Source organism: Abramis brama (assembly GCF_963993115.1).
Source record: "Abramis brama genome assembly, chromosome: 8".
Classification (NCBI taxonomy): Eukaryota; Metazoa; Chordata; class Actinopteri; order Cypriniformes; family Leuciscidae; genus Abramis; species Abramis brama.
Genome location: NC_139970.1, coordinates 42,597,605 through 42,615,285, shown reverse-complemented (window position 1 = coordinate 42,615,285; position 17,681 = coordinate 42,597,605). Strand labels below are relative to the sequence as shown.

At 35.2% G+C, this 17,681-nt stretch overlaps 1 protein-coding gene across 3 annotated transcripts in view; it reads right to left on the bottom strand.

The window, feature by feature from the left end:
• The window catches only part of rab3gap1 (RAB3 GTPase activating protein subunit 1), a 51,230-nt gene that overhangs the window by 32,171 nt on the left and 1,378 nt on the right, over positions 1-17,681 (bottom strand). For all 3 annotated transcript variants that reach the window (XM_084122413.1, XM_084122414.1, XM_084122415.1), the window contains exons 5-11: positions 17,552-17,630; positions 15,842-15,961; positions 11,197-11,362; positions 8,097-8,196; positions 5,117-5,198; positions 2,676-2,744; positions 87-160 (exon numbers count right to left, since the gene is read on the bottom strand). In XM_084122413.1, the coding sequence (XP_083978539.1) occupies positions 87-160; positions 2,676-2,744; positions 5,117-5,198; positions 8,097-8,196; positions 11,197-11,362; positions 15,842-15,961; positions 17,552-17,630 (690 nt within the window). The remainder of the gene's footprint in view (positions 1-86; positions 161-2,675; positions 2,745-5,116; positions 5,199-8,096; positions 8,197-11,196; positions 11,363-15,841; positions 15,962-17,551; positions 17,631-17,681) is intronic.

Below are 17,681 nucleotides of genomic sequence, written 5' to 3'. Positions count from 1 at the left end.
AAACAACACATCAGGCTCAAGCGCGCTCATCTAACGCTCATCTTTCCTCTCACTCTGCATGTTCGTGTGTTAGCGGCCGCTCTTACCCAGCAAGCACTGCGGGTTGTCTGCTTTCCGCACTCGAACAGACCAGTGAGGCGCTTGAAGTGGATCCAGATCTCTGTGAGAGCAGAAAAAATAGACACGTAGAACTAAAACAAACCTTCACTGAAACAAACACGCTTGTGTCTAGTTATGAAGTTGCATTGCAATATAAACATTTTTGTGATACACTACACTTGGATATTTGTACTGGAAACAAGACAAAAATAATAAGTATTCTTAAATCAAGATACATTTACTTGACAGGCAAAATGACTGAAGATATTAAGTCTTGTTTTCTGAAAAATGTGTCAAAATTAAGTGAGTTTTCGCTAAAAACAAGAACAAATATCTGCCAACGGGGTCAGAAAAATAAACTTAATTTAAATGGAAACCATGATTATTTTTTGGACTCCATTGGCAGATATTTGTGCTTGTTTTAAGCATAAAGTCACTTATGTTTCGATATTTTTATTGGAGACAAAATAATATATGACAAAATAAGACAAAAATGATTTAATGATTTACAAGACAAATATGATAAGTAAGAACATCATTTAAAAAAAAAAGAAAAAAGATGTTCTTATCATTTTTGTCTTGTAAAAAAAAATATATATTTTCCTCATCATTTTTGTCTTATTTTCCAATAAAAATATCGAAACATAAGTGACTATGCTTAAAACAAGAACAAATATCTGCCAATGGAGTCCGAAAAATAATCATGGTTATGATTTTCACATCATTTTTTTTATTAAAATCAAATCAAATCAAATCAAGTATATTTGTATAGCGCTTTTCACAATACAGATTGTATCAAAGCAGCTTCACAGTATTAAATTAAAATAAAATAATACAACAAGGTTTGTTTCTAGTGGAATTTATTGATTGATAGAATAAAATTAAATATCCCCAAAATATCCCCAACTGAGCAAGCCAAAGGCAACAGTGGCAAGGAACCTAAAAAACTCCATCAAGTGATCTAATGGTGTCCTAAAACTCCATCAGGTGACCTAATGGAGAAAAAAAAACAACCTTGGGAGAACCCAGGCTCAGTCGGGGGCCAGTTCTCCTCTGGCATTTATGAACTAGAGGCCAGATTGTAGTTTGAACTGTAAGATTAAAAATATTATATGAATGCCTGGCCGAAAAGATGCGTCTTTAATCTAGTTTTAAACTGGGAGAGTGAGTCCGAGCAACGAACAGTATCAGGAAGACTATTCCAGAGTTTCGGAGCCAAATGTGAAAATGCTCTCCCTCCTTTGGTGGATCTGGATATCCTAGGTATGACCAAAAGCCTCAAATTTTTTTTTTTTTTATGATATTCTTACTTATTATATTTGTCTTGTTTTCCAGTACAAATATGTAAACATTCTTAAATCAAGACACATTTACTGGAGAAGCAAAATGACTTAAGATATTAACTCTTGTTTTCTGAAAAATTGTTCAAAATTAAGTGAGTTTTTGCTTAAAACAAGAAGAAAAAAAAATCAGCCCAATAAAAATATTTGACTGATATATTAAAGCTGATAAATAATGGATTATTTCCTTCAGCTGAGACACTAGAGATGCGCACTGTTAAACATAATGGTTTTGAATTGCTTGAAATGATTGAAATCACTTCAAAACAGGAAAATACTGTTAAGTGCAACAATCGCAAATCTGTCATATATATGCTATAAAATTATAAGAACATCATTATAATAATGTGCTTGGGACATGGATTTGTTGTGAGACTTTAGTTTTTTTAATCAGGGAGGCTTTAAAATGTTTTATAAAAACTTTATACGGCCAATATATCGGTTATAGGCTTTCAAATATAAAGAATTATCGGCATCGGCCAAAATGTTAAAATCGGTGCATCCCTAATCTTGATTTAAGAATGTTTAGATATTTGTACTGGATGGAAAACAAGACAAAAATACAGAGGAAGAACATATGCACGTCCTTCCCCTGGAGAAGCGCTGAGTGCTTATCCCATCGTAACCAATAACTAAATGAACAATGACTCCTAATGCTTAAAAATCTGTTGAAAAATCAGGCAATTATGGCGTTTTCACGATCAGATCGTCTGAGAGCGTGCGAAATAAGAGTGCTCGAGCGCACTTCATTGTGTGAATGTTTGTTCAAAATCATTTTGAAAGAACTCTTTCTGTACTGCAGAAGTAAGAGTTCATCAGCACATGCCCACACACCCAATGAGACTTGAGAAAACAGCACAAAGTGTTAATGCGATGCTACGGCTCGCCGAGCAGCACTTCATCACTGAACTAAAAGGCGTAAAATAATGCGGCGCGAATCAATTTTTGGCTTGGGTGTTTTTAAGGCGGTGCACGCTCCCCCCCCCCCCCCCCACCCCCACCCTCTTCTCCTGAGCTGTGAAAATTTATTATGGGTAACAGGTTCTTTACGAGGTGACGAAACATGGATCTGGCACTGACATCAGCTGGAGTTGTTTTCGTGCATCATGCATATTCATGAATTACTCAGTGCTATAATAAAACGATTACATCGCTGTTCTATTTTCATCATTCGCGGTGCAAAGAAATGTCAGTTTTGTAAAAGCACAGTGTGTGTTTGGTGGAAACTTCACTCACGAATAAACATCATTGTCCACAACGATTCCCTCCGTCAGGTTCGGCCACGTTGTTGCAAGATGCAGCTCACTGAAAACAAAGCGTGATTTGATTTACACGTGCAGCCTTTACTAATCATTTCACTATTTAATGCAAGAAATTAACATTTCAAAAGATTCTTCTTATAAGATCTGGGACCGGTTTCACAAAGCTATTTTAGTCTATAGTGTTAGACTGTAGTTTCACAAAAATAAAGACTGACTTAATATAGACCAAAAAAATTAGACACCTAAATCAGGCTAACTTAGGTCTAAGACTCTGTTACCTTGGCAGCCAGCAGTAACAATAAGTTACATTACAAACAGCCAAAAGAAAAGGGAAAATGGCTCATAATTTAAACATTTCTTCTTGTTACTACATTCTCCGCTAAATTTCCCAAGTAAAATGTCCTTGTAACTGTTATACTCCTCCAGCAAACACATATTTTCCTGAGCGGTTGAATGCGCTTACTCGATCCGCCATGTTTTTTGTTTTGAAAAGTGTCTTATTTTACCCAGAATGCATTGCAGTGTAGTCCTACTTAAGACAGTCAGAGTCTTAAGTGCTTTGTGCAACGGTCTATCTGAAGTCTGACTATCTACTATATCTAAGCCATAGTCAAAGTCTATCTTAGTGAAACCGGCCCCTGACCTGAATGACCCGGGGACATTGTTTTATTCTAGTTTCAGCATCACTATCCTTCTTTAACATTTTGATTTCTGTCAGACACAAACTTTTAACTCCACTTAATTTGGGTCATGTGATCAGTCAGGAGTTGAAAGCATTTTGATACTGCGTGATTGTGCGCCTAATGCGTCAACATATCTGTCTGACAATGCTTTGATGTTCTGAAAGGAAGTGATGTAATTGTTATTGACGGTCCATGAGGAGTTTGGGGTCAGTGCCACCTACTGGACAACACACCACACACGTCTATATGGGAGAACGAGTTAAGAAATGACCTACAATCAAAACATTGAAATGTTACTAACGCACCTTTACTGTAATGCAAAAACAAACCAATCAGTCAAAGTATATCTATAAAGTACAATCGTCATATTATTTGGTGTACTGAATTATTATTTATGATTTTTATGCAGATTGAGAAAAGACTTGCCGAAACAGCACAATATTATTTTTGATTACTGGTAACTTAAAGTTTTGGGGTCAGTAAGAAGTCTCTTCTGCTCACCAAAGCTGCATTTATTTATTCAAAAATACAGTAAAAACAGTGATATTGTGAAATATTATTAGAATTTAAAATAAGTGTTTACTATTTGAATATATAGTAAAGTGATCATGATGACACATGATCCTTCAGAAATCATTATAATATGCTGATTTGAAAAAATAAAAAAATAAATTCAGGATTCTTTGATGGATAGAAAAGAACAGTGTTTATTTAAAATATAATTTTTTGTAACATATGACAATGTCTTTACTGTCACTTTTGATCAATTTATTGCTGAATATAAATATTATTTTAAATGATTAGATTTTAATTTGAATAAGTAAATAATCTCAATTTAAACATTTAAAAAAAAATCTCACACACCCTAAACTTTTGAATGGTGGTGTATCATGGTTTCCACAAAAATATTAATCTGCAAAAACTTTGACAACATAATCAGAATTGTTTGTTGAGCATCAAATGCATTAGAATGATTTGTGAAGGATCATGTGACACTGAAGACTGGAGTAATGATGCTGAATATTAAGATTTGATCGCAGGAATAAGTTACACTTTACTATATATTCACATAGAAAACTGTTTTTTTAAATAATATTTCACAATATTTACTGTATTTTTGATTAAATAAATGCAGAGACTTCTTTCAAAAATAAATAAATAAATTATATATGAAGTGTTTTCTTCTAGAATGATCATTTTTATCAAGCTCGTATATATAAGTTCAATAATTTCACTTAAATGGCAATCCAAATTACCTATTAATTGTCATTTAAGTGAAATTACTTAACTTAAATATACAAGCTTTATAAAAATGATCATTCTAGAAGAAAATTTCAGATGGCACTTAGAGGCTTTTGCATCTGAACTCTTCATGTATATATATATATATATATATATATATATATATATATATATATATATATATATATATATATATATATATATATATATATATATATATATACTTTATTTAAGTATATATGTTTTGTTTTTTGCATTTCAGTAGTGAGAATTTGGGCAAAATGTGCTTAATCGTCATTAAAATAATTTCACGTTGCCGAAAAATACTTTGCCCTTTCAGTCGATGGCACTGCTGCAATAAGCTGGATTATTAACCTATATAATTATCTATTTATTCAGATTTCCCTTTAATGCCGTTTTAATGGCGTTTGGTAAACAGAAAATGAGCTCTGAACATTAACTACCGCCGTGACACTGAACACAAACGCACCTGATGGGATCTTCACACGCTCCAAAAGGAAGTTTGCCAAACTCCACGCCGCCCACCTCTCCAGTGAGAAGCGCATCAAAGTCTAAAAACAACACACACACACACACCTTTTCATTTTATATTAACTTTGACTTTCATTTTAGCTTATGATCAAAGTAATATAGAGCAGTGAAATTAATCAACTCAGGATATACGTAGAATATTATCATCTTCCTGTGTAAACATCCTCTGCACTGCTTAATACAGAGGTAAACACTCACGGCGCACCGAATCCACTGAGCAAATGTGATATTGACAGAGATGTTCTGATCGACACACGTGCGACTCCATGGCAACAGCGAAAATTTCTCCAATGTATTAAATAAAAATGTCCATATTCCCTAGGAAACACTGCAAAAAAATTATGTTTGACTTTCTCAGTAATTCTGTATTGTTTTCAAGTACAAATATATAAACATTCTTAAATCAAGATGCATTTACTGGAGAAGCAGAATGACTGAAGATATGAAAGGATGAGAATGATAACGATAAAGATATAGCTCTAATAATCATTCACACCACAACTATATATATATATCTCCTCCTGGGACCCAGAAAAAAAAAGTTTTTTGAATTTAGTTTTTTTCCATGTCATCACACTGTTTAGAGCACAATAAACAAATGGTAAAAAAACATTTTTGAAAAATAATATTTTATTCATACGTTATGCTATGTCCTCTGTAGTGGACGCCAGGACTAAGTTGTTTAAAAAATAAAATGACATGAAATTATATGTATAGGCAAAAACAATGGGATTTTTTTTTCAATCACCAATAAATTTGGGGGTTTCAGGATTTTTTCAACCAAAATTTGTATAAAGATGATTCTCAACTATGTTATGAAAGAAATAACGGAATGAATTGATACACCATTTTACTTTATGCAATATGTGGGTAAAATGTCCATAAATTACATAATATATATATAACAGATATATATAACAGCACAGAGAAACAATATCGTTGTAATCAGTTTCAGAACGATGTTTTTCCAGCTGATGAACCATAAAAACACTGATAGCCAATCAGAATCCTTCCTGCTTTAAAGAGCTTGAACAATTTAAAGTGACAGACGACAAAACTGCAGCTTACAGTAAACAGAACGATATCGTCTGCTGGTAATAATAATATTACTACATTTACTATAATTTACTATATTACTATATTATATTACTATAATAATATAGTTATAATTACAGCTTATCTTTATAGTTATCATTCCTGGTATGTCTTGTTTTCTGAAAAACTCATCAATATGAAGGGAGTTTATGATTAAATCAAGAAAAAAATATCTGCCAGTGGGGTCAGAAAAATAAACTTAATTCAAAGGGAAAACAAGGGAAAATCACTTTGCATGAATAATTCTGGTGCCGTTCGGTTATTTTTGAGTTCGGTCATTTGTGTTTTTTGTCATCGGAATAGTCCGAAACTTGGTAAAGGTTTTGGCACTTGCTGTGTGAACACAAAAAAAAATCATGAATATGGAAAAGATTAAATGGTCCTGAAAAAATAGTCATACTTGTATTGTTTGTGGTCAAAAATGAATACCACTGCGCACAAACAAATTCTCACTGAAAGCTCGTTTGTTGAGATATCAACCTCAAATTTGGAACACAGATTGCTTAGATTTATGGCTTTGAGTTTTGAAAAATATATATTTCATATAAAAACTGTTTTTTTTTACATTTTCATAACAATAAATTTCAAGTTTATTTTTTACAACTTTTGTCACTTCAGCAATAACCTGCCAAGTGTCGTCTTTAAAGAGAGACCAAACTTAAGTTTGTGCTCCAAAGCATTAAAGATGTATGGTCTATTCTCAAAAAGTTAATAAATGGATTATAACTATTGCATAAATATAATTTAAGTGCCATAAAATCCCCTAAAAATACAAAATGTTAAATAAAAAATATTATGGAACTTAAATATAGTACAATCATTTCATTGAAACAAAATTCTGTCCCATAAATTTTGCATCTAAAAGGGAAATTCCAACAAATGCATATGCAATAAGGTCAGCTGCAATAATAACCCTCGCCTTTTCAGCGCTAACTCTTCACTGTGTGTCTTTAGCAAATCCAGACAGTAGTTTTCTAACGCCCAAAGAGCGTTTGTGCTGGAGTAAGCTGTTAGTAAATCTGACCCTTAATATCTTCAGTCATATCTTCTCCAGTAAATGTATCTTAATTTAAGAATGTTTAGATATTTGTACTGGAAAACAGGACAGAAATACAGAGGAAGAACTTTTTTTTTTAGAAGGTCAATAATAATCTCATATTAGACTTGACTCAGTTGTTCTGACTTCAGCAAACCTGATTTCTCACTGCCGTCTCAACGACCTCTCAGCTGTTCTGAAAGCCTTTTTATTTAAAGTCCCCCTGTGGTGAAAATCCAGTTTTTAATGTTGTTTATACGTCTATGTGGTGTTTTTAATATGCTTTAAGACAAACCATGTGTAAATTCATAAGTCGACACCATTGCTGAGTATTTTCTCCTTAAAACTGCAGTGAACCAAAGACAGTCTCAAAAACACGCTTTGAAATCGCTGGTGTTTCTGACGTCACAAACTACCTTGTAACCAATCAGATCAACGTGTGATCGTCAACCAGTGGATCTCTGAGCTGAGTGAGTGAGTGGAGGCGGGGTTCATTTGCATATTCATAGAGCCGCGCATACTAAATGAGGCAAGGGTGTCGAGTTACATTCAAGCTATTTTAAGGCAACGTCATTAAATATGTCATTTTGGTGATCAAAGATGAGTTTCAAGGGATAAAATTATTGACTACAGGGGGACTTTAAGAGTTTCAGAAGCGAATAACAACAGAAAACATGAGTGTTCAGTGCAGCCGGTAAGTCCATGAAGTCATTAAACCCTCCTCACAGGCTTCTAGTGAGTGCAACACGCTGAAACACTGCAGACTGATCTCAGATCAGACACACACCTGGCGGCTGCTGAGGCCACGAGCACTGCTGCCAGTCCTGAAGGACGTACGTGAAGCGAATGGCGATGTTGATGGGTGGCAGCGGCATCAGTGGGCAGCCCTGTGGACACAGAACATCAAGAGAATGAAGGAGACAGACGGTAAAAATGACAAAAGAAAGAAAACAATCAATTGTGCAATTATTAAATTTCATACTTAAATGCATACCTGTCAAATGCACCTTTCTATGACAAGAAATGCAGTTAATCAATATCAAATAAAGCTGGCAATGCATTTGAGTTTTGATTAGAAAAGTGTTGAAGCTGTTTGCATTCAACTAGTAAAACCACTTACTAGTAGTCCTGGTAAAAAGGGAACTTCAGTACACTTTAAAGTGGCCCTATCATGCTTTTCTCGTGTATTATCTTTCATGTAGTGTGTAATATACTGTAGCTGTTTGTGAATGTAAAAACTCTGCAAAGTTTCAAAGATCAAAGTGCAGATAAATCGAGTTATTGTCTTCCAAAAGAAAGAAGCGATTCTGAACTGCCTGAATCTTCATAGGTATGAAACAAATTTACATAATGCCCGTCTATGGTCTTCATTGGCTGCCCACGAACAACATCTCCTTTGCCCCTCAAACGCTGTAGCTGTATCTGAGACTGGAAGAGTTTGGTTTGAGTCGTTCATGTCGAGAAGACGCTGTTTTCAGCACTGCCAAAGCAAATCCACTTTGATGCACTTTTAAACGATGAAGACTTGCGCTGGAATTGACCCTTCGCAGGGAGTTTGATTGACAGGCGATCTGACCAATCATAATCCGCCATCCTCCGAATCCGCCATTTTTGTCCGACAAAGCAGTCAGGAGAGTTAGAAGATTAACGTTGGAGGATTAGAACTTGAAAAGCGGAGTGTGCTGACGTCTTTCCACGGTTAAAACAACATTCCTTCTGATGTTCATTCATGTTTATTTGATGCTATAAATGAACTAGAAGGAAGAGATGATCGGTTCACGAGCAGCTTTAACTGAGCGATCTGTCAGACACATTAAAGAGCCACAAAATGGTATTTATTGTTTAAATTTAGTTAAAAAAAATGACCAAATTTAAAAGTTGAGACTTTGTTTCATATCAAAAGTAACCTGGTCTGTCCTGTGTGTCAGTGTGTTGTCAGTGTCCTCTCTGCTCAGCGATGTATTTTTCACCTTGTGAGGCCATGATGTGGCGTGAGAGAGGCGTGGCTTGTCGGACATAGCAACAGTAACTAAAGGGGGCGGGTCTTTGCAAACGGTCACTTGAAATGGAACAAACGGTACTATCGTTACTGTTCATATCACTGTGTATCAAGAGCTGAAGAAGAGCTGAAATTCAGATATGGTAATGGGAGTTTGGTTTCTAACACGTGCTGTAAGCGGTCGACCAATCACAACAGACTGGGTCATCTGACCAATCAGAGCAGAGTAGACCAATCACAACAGACTGGACCTTCTAAAACCAATCAGAGCAGAGTAGGCTCTCTGAAAGGCGGGGTTTAGAGAGACTGAATCTTTTATCAATCAGTTTCAGACACTGAGAAATGAGCTGATGCTGCAATGTATATTAGTGTGTTTTGAACTTGAATACATGTAAAACTATTGTAATCTTTATAAAAACGGTTGGAAAAGGACATTATTATTATTATTATTTTTGTAACAATTTACAATAAGTCTTCATTGGTTAACATTAGTTAACTAGTTAACTAACAATAAACAACACTTTTGAAGCATTTATTAATCTTAATGTTAACTTCTACATTTACTAATGCATACTTTAAATCAAAATTTGTATCTGTTAATATTAGCAAATGCACTTTGAAACAACAAACATGAAACTGTTATTTTTTTACCTAATATTAGGTTAATAAATGCTGTAAAATATATTGGTCATAGTTAAGTTCATTTTCATGTGAGACCTTATTGTAAAGTTCTACCATTATTATTATGTTAAGTGTATTACAAAAAAAAATAGTATTTGACTTTATATGCTAACTACTGAAGGAAGATACTGGAGATTATTTACAGGTGATCCAAAATCTGAAATGAAGGAACTGTCATATTTGACAATTCAAATATCACTAAAGCTGCAATAAAGAAATGTATACCTTGAATGCAATATACTGTAAGTTGCTTTGGATAAAAGAGTCTGCCAAATACATAAATGTTAACTGTAAATGCAACGCAGTATCAAACCTCACCATCTTCAGACCAAGCCACATAAATCATCAACCTTCCTACTTCATACAGCATGTGTTTTTACTAGGGGTGTAACGAGACCCTCATGTCACGATTCGACACATATCACGACACTGAACTCACGATACAATATTATTGCAATACTCCAAGACATATGATAAAAGGTTAACAAAACATTTACTGTTGATTAAAATGCTAACTTTGATATTACATTGTGTGTGTAAATGAACAGGCTTGGACTTGGTGCTGAAACCCAATGCAGGACAATAGAGACACCAGAATAACAATATTCATGATTCTGAAGCTGAAAACAGAATTATTTTAGACGAATATGCTTGCATTGTTTCACGACTAGATATATTTAAAATAATGTAAGCCACTTTTTACTGGTAACATCAGACATTTGGCATTATCAGGAGGACACACAATATTCCCCCATTGCATTATTATACATTATATTCAACATTATATACAGTAGTTTAATGTAGTACTGACACTAAAACTCTGAAAACTTGCATTTTTTCTCACACAGTAATTTTCATTTTAGGTGAACTATACACAATACAGATTGTCACTATCCACGATACATATTGATGCATTTTTATATCGCGATATAATGTGAGACGATATATTGTTACACTCCTAAGTTTATACAGTTAAATGTCCACATCCGCATGATCAGCATGTTCTCTGTGTGTAAACATTACGTGATACATTATCCAAAGCGACTTACATTGCATATCAAGGTACACATTTACATTCTTACCAGTTCTTGCTTTCCCTGGGAATCAAACCCATGACCTTGGCGTTGCAAGCGCCAACGCTTTACTGTTTGAGCTACAGGAAAGATGCTCTGAAAACATGAGACCAATGCTTATCATCAGAACTCACGATCTTGTTCTTGAAGATGTCGAGCAGGCCGGACAGGTGGTTGTACTGGCTGGGCACTTTACGCAGATGCACGATCTCGAAGTCCGAGCGAACGCCGGGTCCCTGACACTCGCCCGCAAACATCCTCCTCCACTTCTGCTGGATCTGTACGAACAGCGGCACGTGGCTGCAAAACAAGAGAAGAGCAGGTGTGTAGATATTATATGTGACCCTGGACCACAAAACCAGTCACATGGGCCACAGTTTTGAAATTGAGATCATCTGAAAGCTGAATAAATAAGCTTTCCATTGATGTATGGTTTATTAGGATAGGATAAAGATGGTCGAGATACAACTATTGAAAATCTGGAATCTGAGGGTGCAAAAAAATCAAAACATTGAGAAAATCTCCTTTGAAGTTGTTAATTTATGTTGGCGATTGTGCTGCATTCACTCACAAAAATACATGTTTTATATATTTACGGTAGGAAATTTACTAAATATCTTCATGGAACATGATCTTTACTGAATATCCTAATGATTTTTGGCATAAAAGAAAAATCGATAATTTTGACCCATACAATGTATTGTCGGCTATTGCCACAGATAAACCCGTGCGACTCGAGACTGGTGACGTGATCCAGGGTCACACATGTGGAACAGGCTTTTCCTATCTTTCCTATCATGACATTTTAACACTGTGAGCACAAGAACAGCTTTTAGAAGGGACAGGAAAAATCTGGTACATTTAGCAATATAGAGGGTGAATTAAGAATTATGTGTATGATGTATCATGATGATATGATGAACTACATGCCTGTTAACACTTTACAATAAGGTTCATTAGTTAACATTACTTAAAGGGGTGGTTGATTATGATTTCACTTTCTAACTTTAGTGAGTGTGTAATGTTGCTGTTTGAGCATAAACAACATCCGCAAAGTTACAACGCTCAAAGTTCAAAGCAAAGGGAGATATTTGCTTTTAAAGAAATCGCTTTTTAAGGACTACAACAAACGGCTGGTAGAGACTACACCACATTCCTCCCGGGTTAGTGACATCACCAACCCTAGAATTTACATAAACCCCGCCCCCAGAACACGATTTATAGATTATCAAGACAGAATATGCTAATCAATGACTAGAAGATAACTCCACATCAGCTACATAAACTCATCAACTAACCATTCAGAAATGTCCTGTTGCTTCTACATGTTGTCACTTCTTCTTGAGTCTCTCCATCATTTTCTGACTCTGGTTTGAACATAAAAGGCTTAAAGTTTTTGAAATGTTCAGTGCATGTGTGTGTGAGATGCAAAGGACACAAGCTGTTGAACACAAGCTGTTGAAGCTCCGCCCCCTGTGCCAGGAGCAGCAGCTCATTTGCATTTAAAGGGACAGACACAAAAACGGTGCGTTTTTGTTCACCCTCAAAAAGTGACAATTTTAACATGCTATATAAAAATATCTGTGGGGTATTTTGAGCTAAAACTTCACATACACACTCTGGGGACATCAGAGACTTATTTTACATCTTGTGACATTAAGACATTATACCACCCCTTTAAATACCTTAGTAAACATGAACTAAGAATGAACAACACTTCTACAGAATTTATTAATCTTAGTTAATATTCATTTCAACATTTACTAATACATTATTAAAATCAAAGGTTGTATTTGTTAACATTAGTTAATGTACTGTGAACTAACATGAACAAACAATGAACAGCTGTATTTTATTAACTAATGTTAACAAAGATTAATTAATACAGCATGAAATGTATTGCTCATTGTTAGTTCATGTCAGTTAATATGACATATGACATTATACCATATCATGCCTTTCTCCACTGACTTTCTATGATGTTTAAAGCTTTTGTAAGGATGCTGATTTTCAGAAGGCAGATGTTTGACTCTGAGATGGAGAACGAGAACGTCGTTTGTGTAACATTAGCAACTAATTATTAGCTGTTTGATAATGTAGTCAAGCCAAAGGCTAATCATATAAATTACAGTCATGTGTCTGACGTTGATGCATGAAACGCATTATCATTCTGATACGACGACCCTGTATAATTCACTCTTCCACTTCTTCTGAATCAGTTTCTGCTTTAAAACGTACTTAAACCAACATTTCCACTTGTGTAGCGTTTCCTACGGTCGACCGAGTGGATCAGGTAACCCGAGATAAATGGAGGCGGAGACTCATTTGCATATTCATGGGTCCACATATACTAAATGAAGCAAGGGTGTCGGGTTACATTCAAGCTATTTTAAGGCATGAATAATTTTCACAGGATCATCATCAAAGAGTTTTAAGGGATAAAATTATTAAATGCAGGTGAACATTAACACATGAAGTGTTCTCTGGTGTCTCTAGCAGATGAACACACACACGCTAACACAGCTCAACAGCGCCACCTGATGTCAAAACAGCAGCACTGCTGCTCTAAGTGTACTTCAGCAATATGACAGATGTAAATGCATTTATAAACAAAATATTTATTTTTCATTAATCAAACAGAGCCAAAGCATCTCTCAACACCCATAATTCATATCATCGTATGAACAATTACAGTGATTATATTCCGCAGCACAATAATAACAAAACACATCACACGACACGGACGCAATACGCAGAACATCCACATAAAGCATTTAAAAAGAGGCTAAGAGATTATTAAAAAACAACTATCTCTATCCCACAATGCCCCAGTCATCCTTAATCGTTGTTGCATAGACATTTATAACTGTCTGTCAATGCAGGAACTTGGCCAATCTAACTTCATAAATGAGTTTTAATGTGTCAAAACATATTTCACATTGACAAAGAGACAGATGTTTTCCAAAATGACGTGTGTCAATACAGACTTCAGTAAGATACTCGCAATCAAGAATGCATATGGTACAAAATACAGCTTTTTAGTAGTTGTATTAAAAATAGAGTGAGTTTATAATAATAGGGCATAATAATAAACCATAACAATAAACTACTATTATTATTATTATATAACAATACTAATTGTAAAAATGGTAATTATAATTATTATAATAATAATATACCATAAAAATGTGCTATTATTATTTTTTACCAGTATATAACAATAACTAGAGACGCACCGATACTAAATTTCTCCGCCGACAGCCGATTAAAGTATGATTTTTCTATAAAGGGAACCCTCTCATTTAGTACATTAATATAACATTAGAGGTTAAAATTAACAAGAGAGCTATTATATTCAACTGCTATTTATTTTCAGATATAATAAATTCAAAACTTATTTATTTTCTGTTGCTTCTAGCTTACAATGATTGTTCTGTTTTAAACTGTTTATTAATATTTGTGTTACTAATTTTTATTAGCTTTATTTTCTATGTGTAAAGCACTTTGGTCGGCCAGTGGCCGTTTTTAAATGTGCTTTATAAATAAACTGAACTGAACTAATCACACACAAAAAAAAAAACTGAAAAAAAAAAACTGAAATGTTTGTATCCAACATTCGGTAGTTTTCATAAACGCTTGTCTTCATGACAGATTTATTCAAACATATATAACAGTAAATAAACACCTCTCTAGTGTTTTATAACTAACTAACGAACTGTGAACATTGGATAACTTTCCTGAGGTAAATGCAACATTGAGTGACATATTGTACACACGCTGTTTTACTGACGTCTTTCCACGGTTGAAACACTGGTTGAGTGAATACATGTTGTCTATATCATTCAACATAACCTTCTGATGTTCAGGCATGTTTTTTTATGCTATAACTTGTATTAAATTGGAAGAAAAGACTTGAACTGAGGCGTTACAGCGATCGGTCACGTCACATTTAAGAGAGTCAAAACGTCATTTACTGTTTGAATTTTGTGATAAAATGTACATAATTTAAAAGCTGAGACTTTGTTTATTATCAGAAGTAATAAAGCACAAGCTCTTTGCGATTATTGGATGGGAGGAGCTACAAATAATGTTTGATGTTGGGAAAAAACGCAGATCTGGCTTGCGATACAAGTGAATCATATGATCAAATAGAGCCTGATTTAACGTCACTATTTTTTAAAGCGTTATTGTTGCGTTAACTTCGACAGCCCTAAATTCAACACAAGAGACATTTTCTTCACACACACAGTATGAGTTGTCGTCGGACACGCTTTTCCGCCACTTTTTGATTGACGATAAAATCTGCCCTGATCTTTTTTAAAATTGTAATGAAGATATTAATAATAAATCATAACAATAAACGGTTACACTTTATTTTAAGGTGTCATTGTTACAGTGTAATTATATATTTAAGTACTGAGTAATATTAAGCAACTACATGTACTTACTATAGGGTTAGGGTAGGATTAGGGTTTGGTTGAGGGTTAGTTGCATGTAATTATGCATCATTTACTGTTATTACTATGATAAGTACATGTAACATGTAACAAGGACACTGTAAAATAAAGAGTTACCCAATAAACTATTATTATTATTGGGTTTGTACTTTGACTGTAACACCAGACACTTTCAATCTGAACCAGTGAATCGTTTTGGTAATTTCACCCTCAACAAATGCGGGAGAATTTACAGGCGAATGAAGCAACGATAGTGAGGATGTGAGGATCACAGGTGTTCATCAGAGATCCAGGAGCATGCTGGGACTCACGGTTCACTCACCAGCCTGTGTTTGCCAGAGCGATGGACACGGAGCTCAGCAGCAGGTTACACTTGGACTCACTGACGATGGCTTCACAGTTCGCTCCGGGAGAAATCACCACGAACTCACGCATGCCAAACCTACAGCACAACAGAGACGTGCGTCAGGACTTCTGGTCCGTTCAGACACACCGCATTACATGCAAACGCTCAGGAGATCCTGGAACCAGCGTAATTATACAGGCAAGATTCTTCAGTCAACTATTCTTTGAGGAAACTCACTGACTGGTCTATTCTGACAACATGCTGTTTCTCACATCCGTACTCGTGAGGAGACTATTACACTGCCAAAATACACCCGAACTGAGAAATATGCTTATTATTATTATTATTTATATTTATTCAAGAGATTTCTGTAATGAAACAAGTGAAGTATTTATGATTGAGTCATTGAATCATTCATTCAACGATTAAAAAATATAGAATTCGTTTAAATTAATTATCTTTAACTGCAGCATTTAAAGGGATAGTTCACCCAAAAAATTTAAATGTTGTCATCATTTACTCGCCCTCACTGTTTTTCCAAACTTGTATGAGTTTCTATGTTCTGCTGAACACAAAAATGTTGTGAACCAGACGGTTGACGGTAGCCATTGACTTGCATAGTAAAGTCAAAGGTTACCACCAAGTGTTTGATTACCAACAGTCTTTAAAATATCTTCTTTTGTGTTCAGCAGAACATAGAAACTCATACAAGTTTGGAACAACAGTGAGGGCGAGTAAATGATGACAACATTTAAATTTTTTGGGTGAACTATCCCTTTAAGTCTCAAAACAACCATTAGTGGAGAATGAGATTTGAATGAGTCTTTATTGTGATATGATCTATAAACAGATAAACATTTTTCTGAGCAAAACTAAACATTGAACTGCATCATATTTGAGATTCTCAATCACTATTTGAATATCCTTTGTAAAATCTGACGCGCCTTCAGCCCTATCCGGACGGGACTAGTGTGACATGGAGAGGTGGAGTAAAGTAATAATCTCCAGAGCTTCTCTGTGATTTTAGTCCCGTCTGAATGTGCATCTCAGTGATCATCACGGACAATGTCAGTAAAGATTACGGCGACTTTACCTTCAGTAAAAAGGTCTGGAAAAATGACCTCAGGTGATACTGATCCCGTGCGAATAGACCCGCTGTAAATATGTACGTTAATATTCCGTCATTTCCTGTTTAAAAGTAGTTTTCCGCGGTTTTTAAAGTATGGAGACGCTTGAAAAAGCATCAGTTGTGTTCTAGACGCTGGGACGAGTCTGTGGCAAAACTCAAGTGTTTCACACACACCATCAGATCAGAGAGAAGACCGAACGCACTTGTTAGAGGCACGAAACATCTTTTAGCGTTAGATAAGAGCCTTTCACCAACACAATCCAATCTGAAGATAATTAATACATCGTTCGACCGGACATAACTGTTTTATATATATAAATATAGGTTATATGTGTTTGCGCACGTGATATCAGGAAGCAGCGTAACACACACATGAGGACAGGAGTGACGGCGGTGTGTAAATCGAGTTACTCTCCCACTTCTGCTGGTTTACTGAGATCTCTTATCCCGTGCGAATTGGCCATTAATATTACAGACGTCCTGTGGTAAAATTACATCACTCCATCTACCCTTGTAAAGTTAATCCTGTCCGAATCGGGCTTTATAGAGCTTCTTACCATCTGACCAGACAGTGAGCTCGAGGAGGAAAGTCATTGTTCATGCAGAGCAGGTCCTGCATGGCCAGCGGATACGCATCTGAAAGCAGAAGACACCATTCAACACATGCAGAAGAGGTCAAAGGTCAGC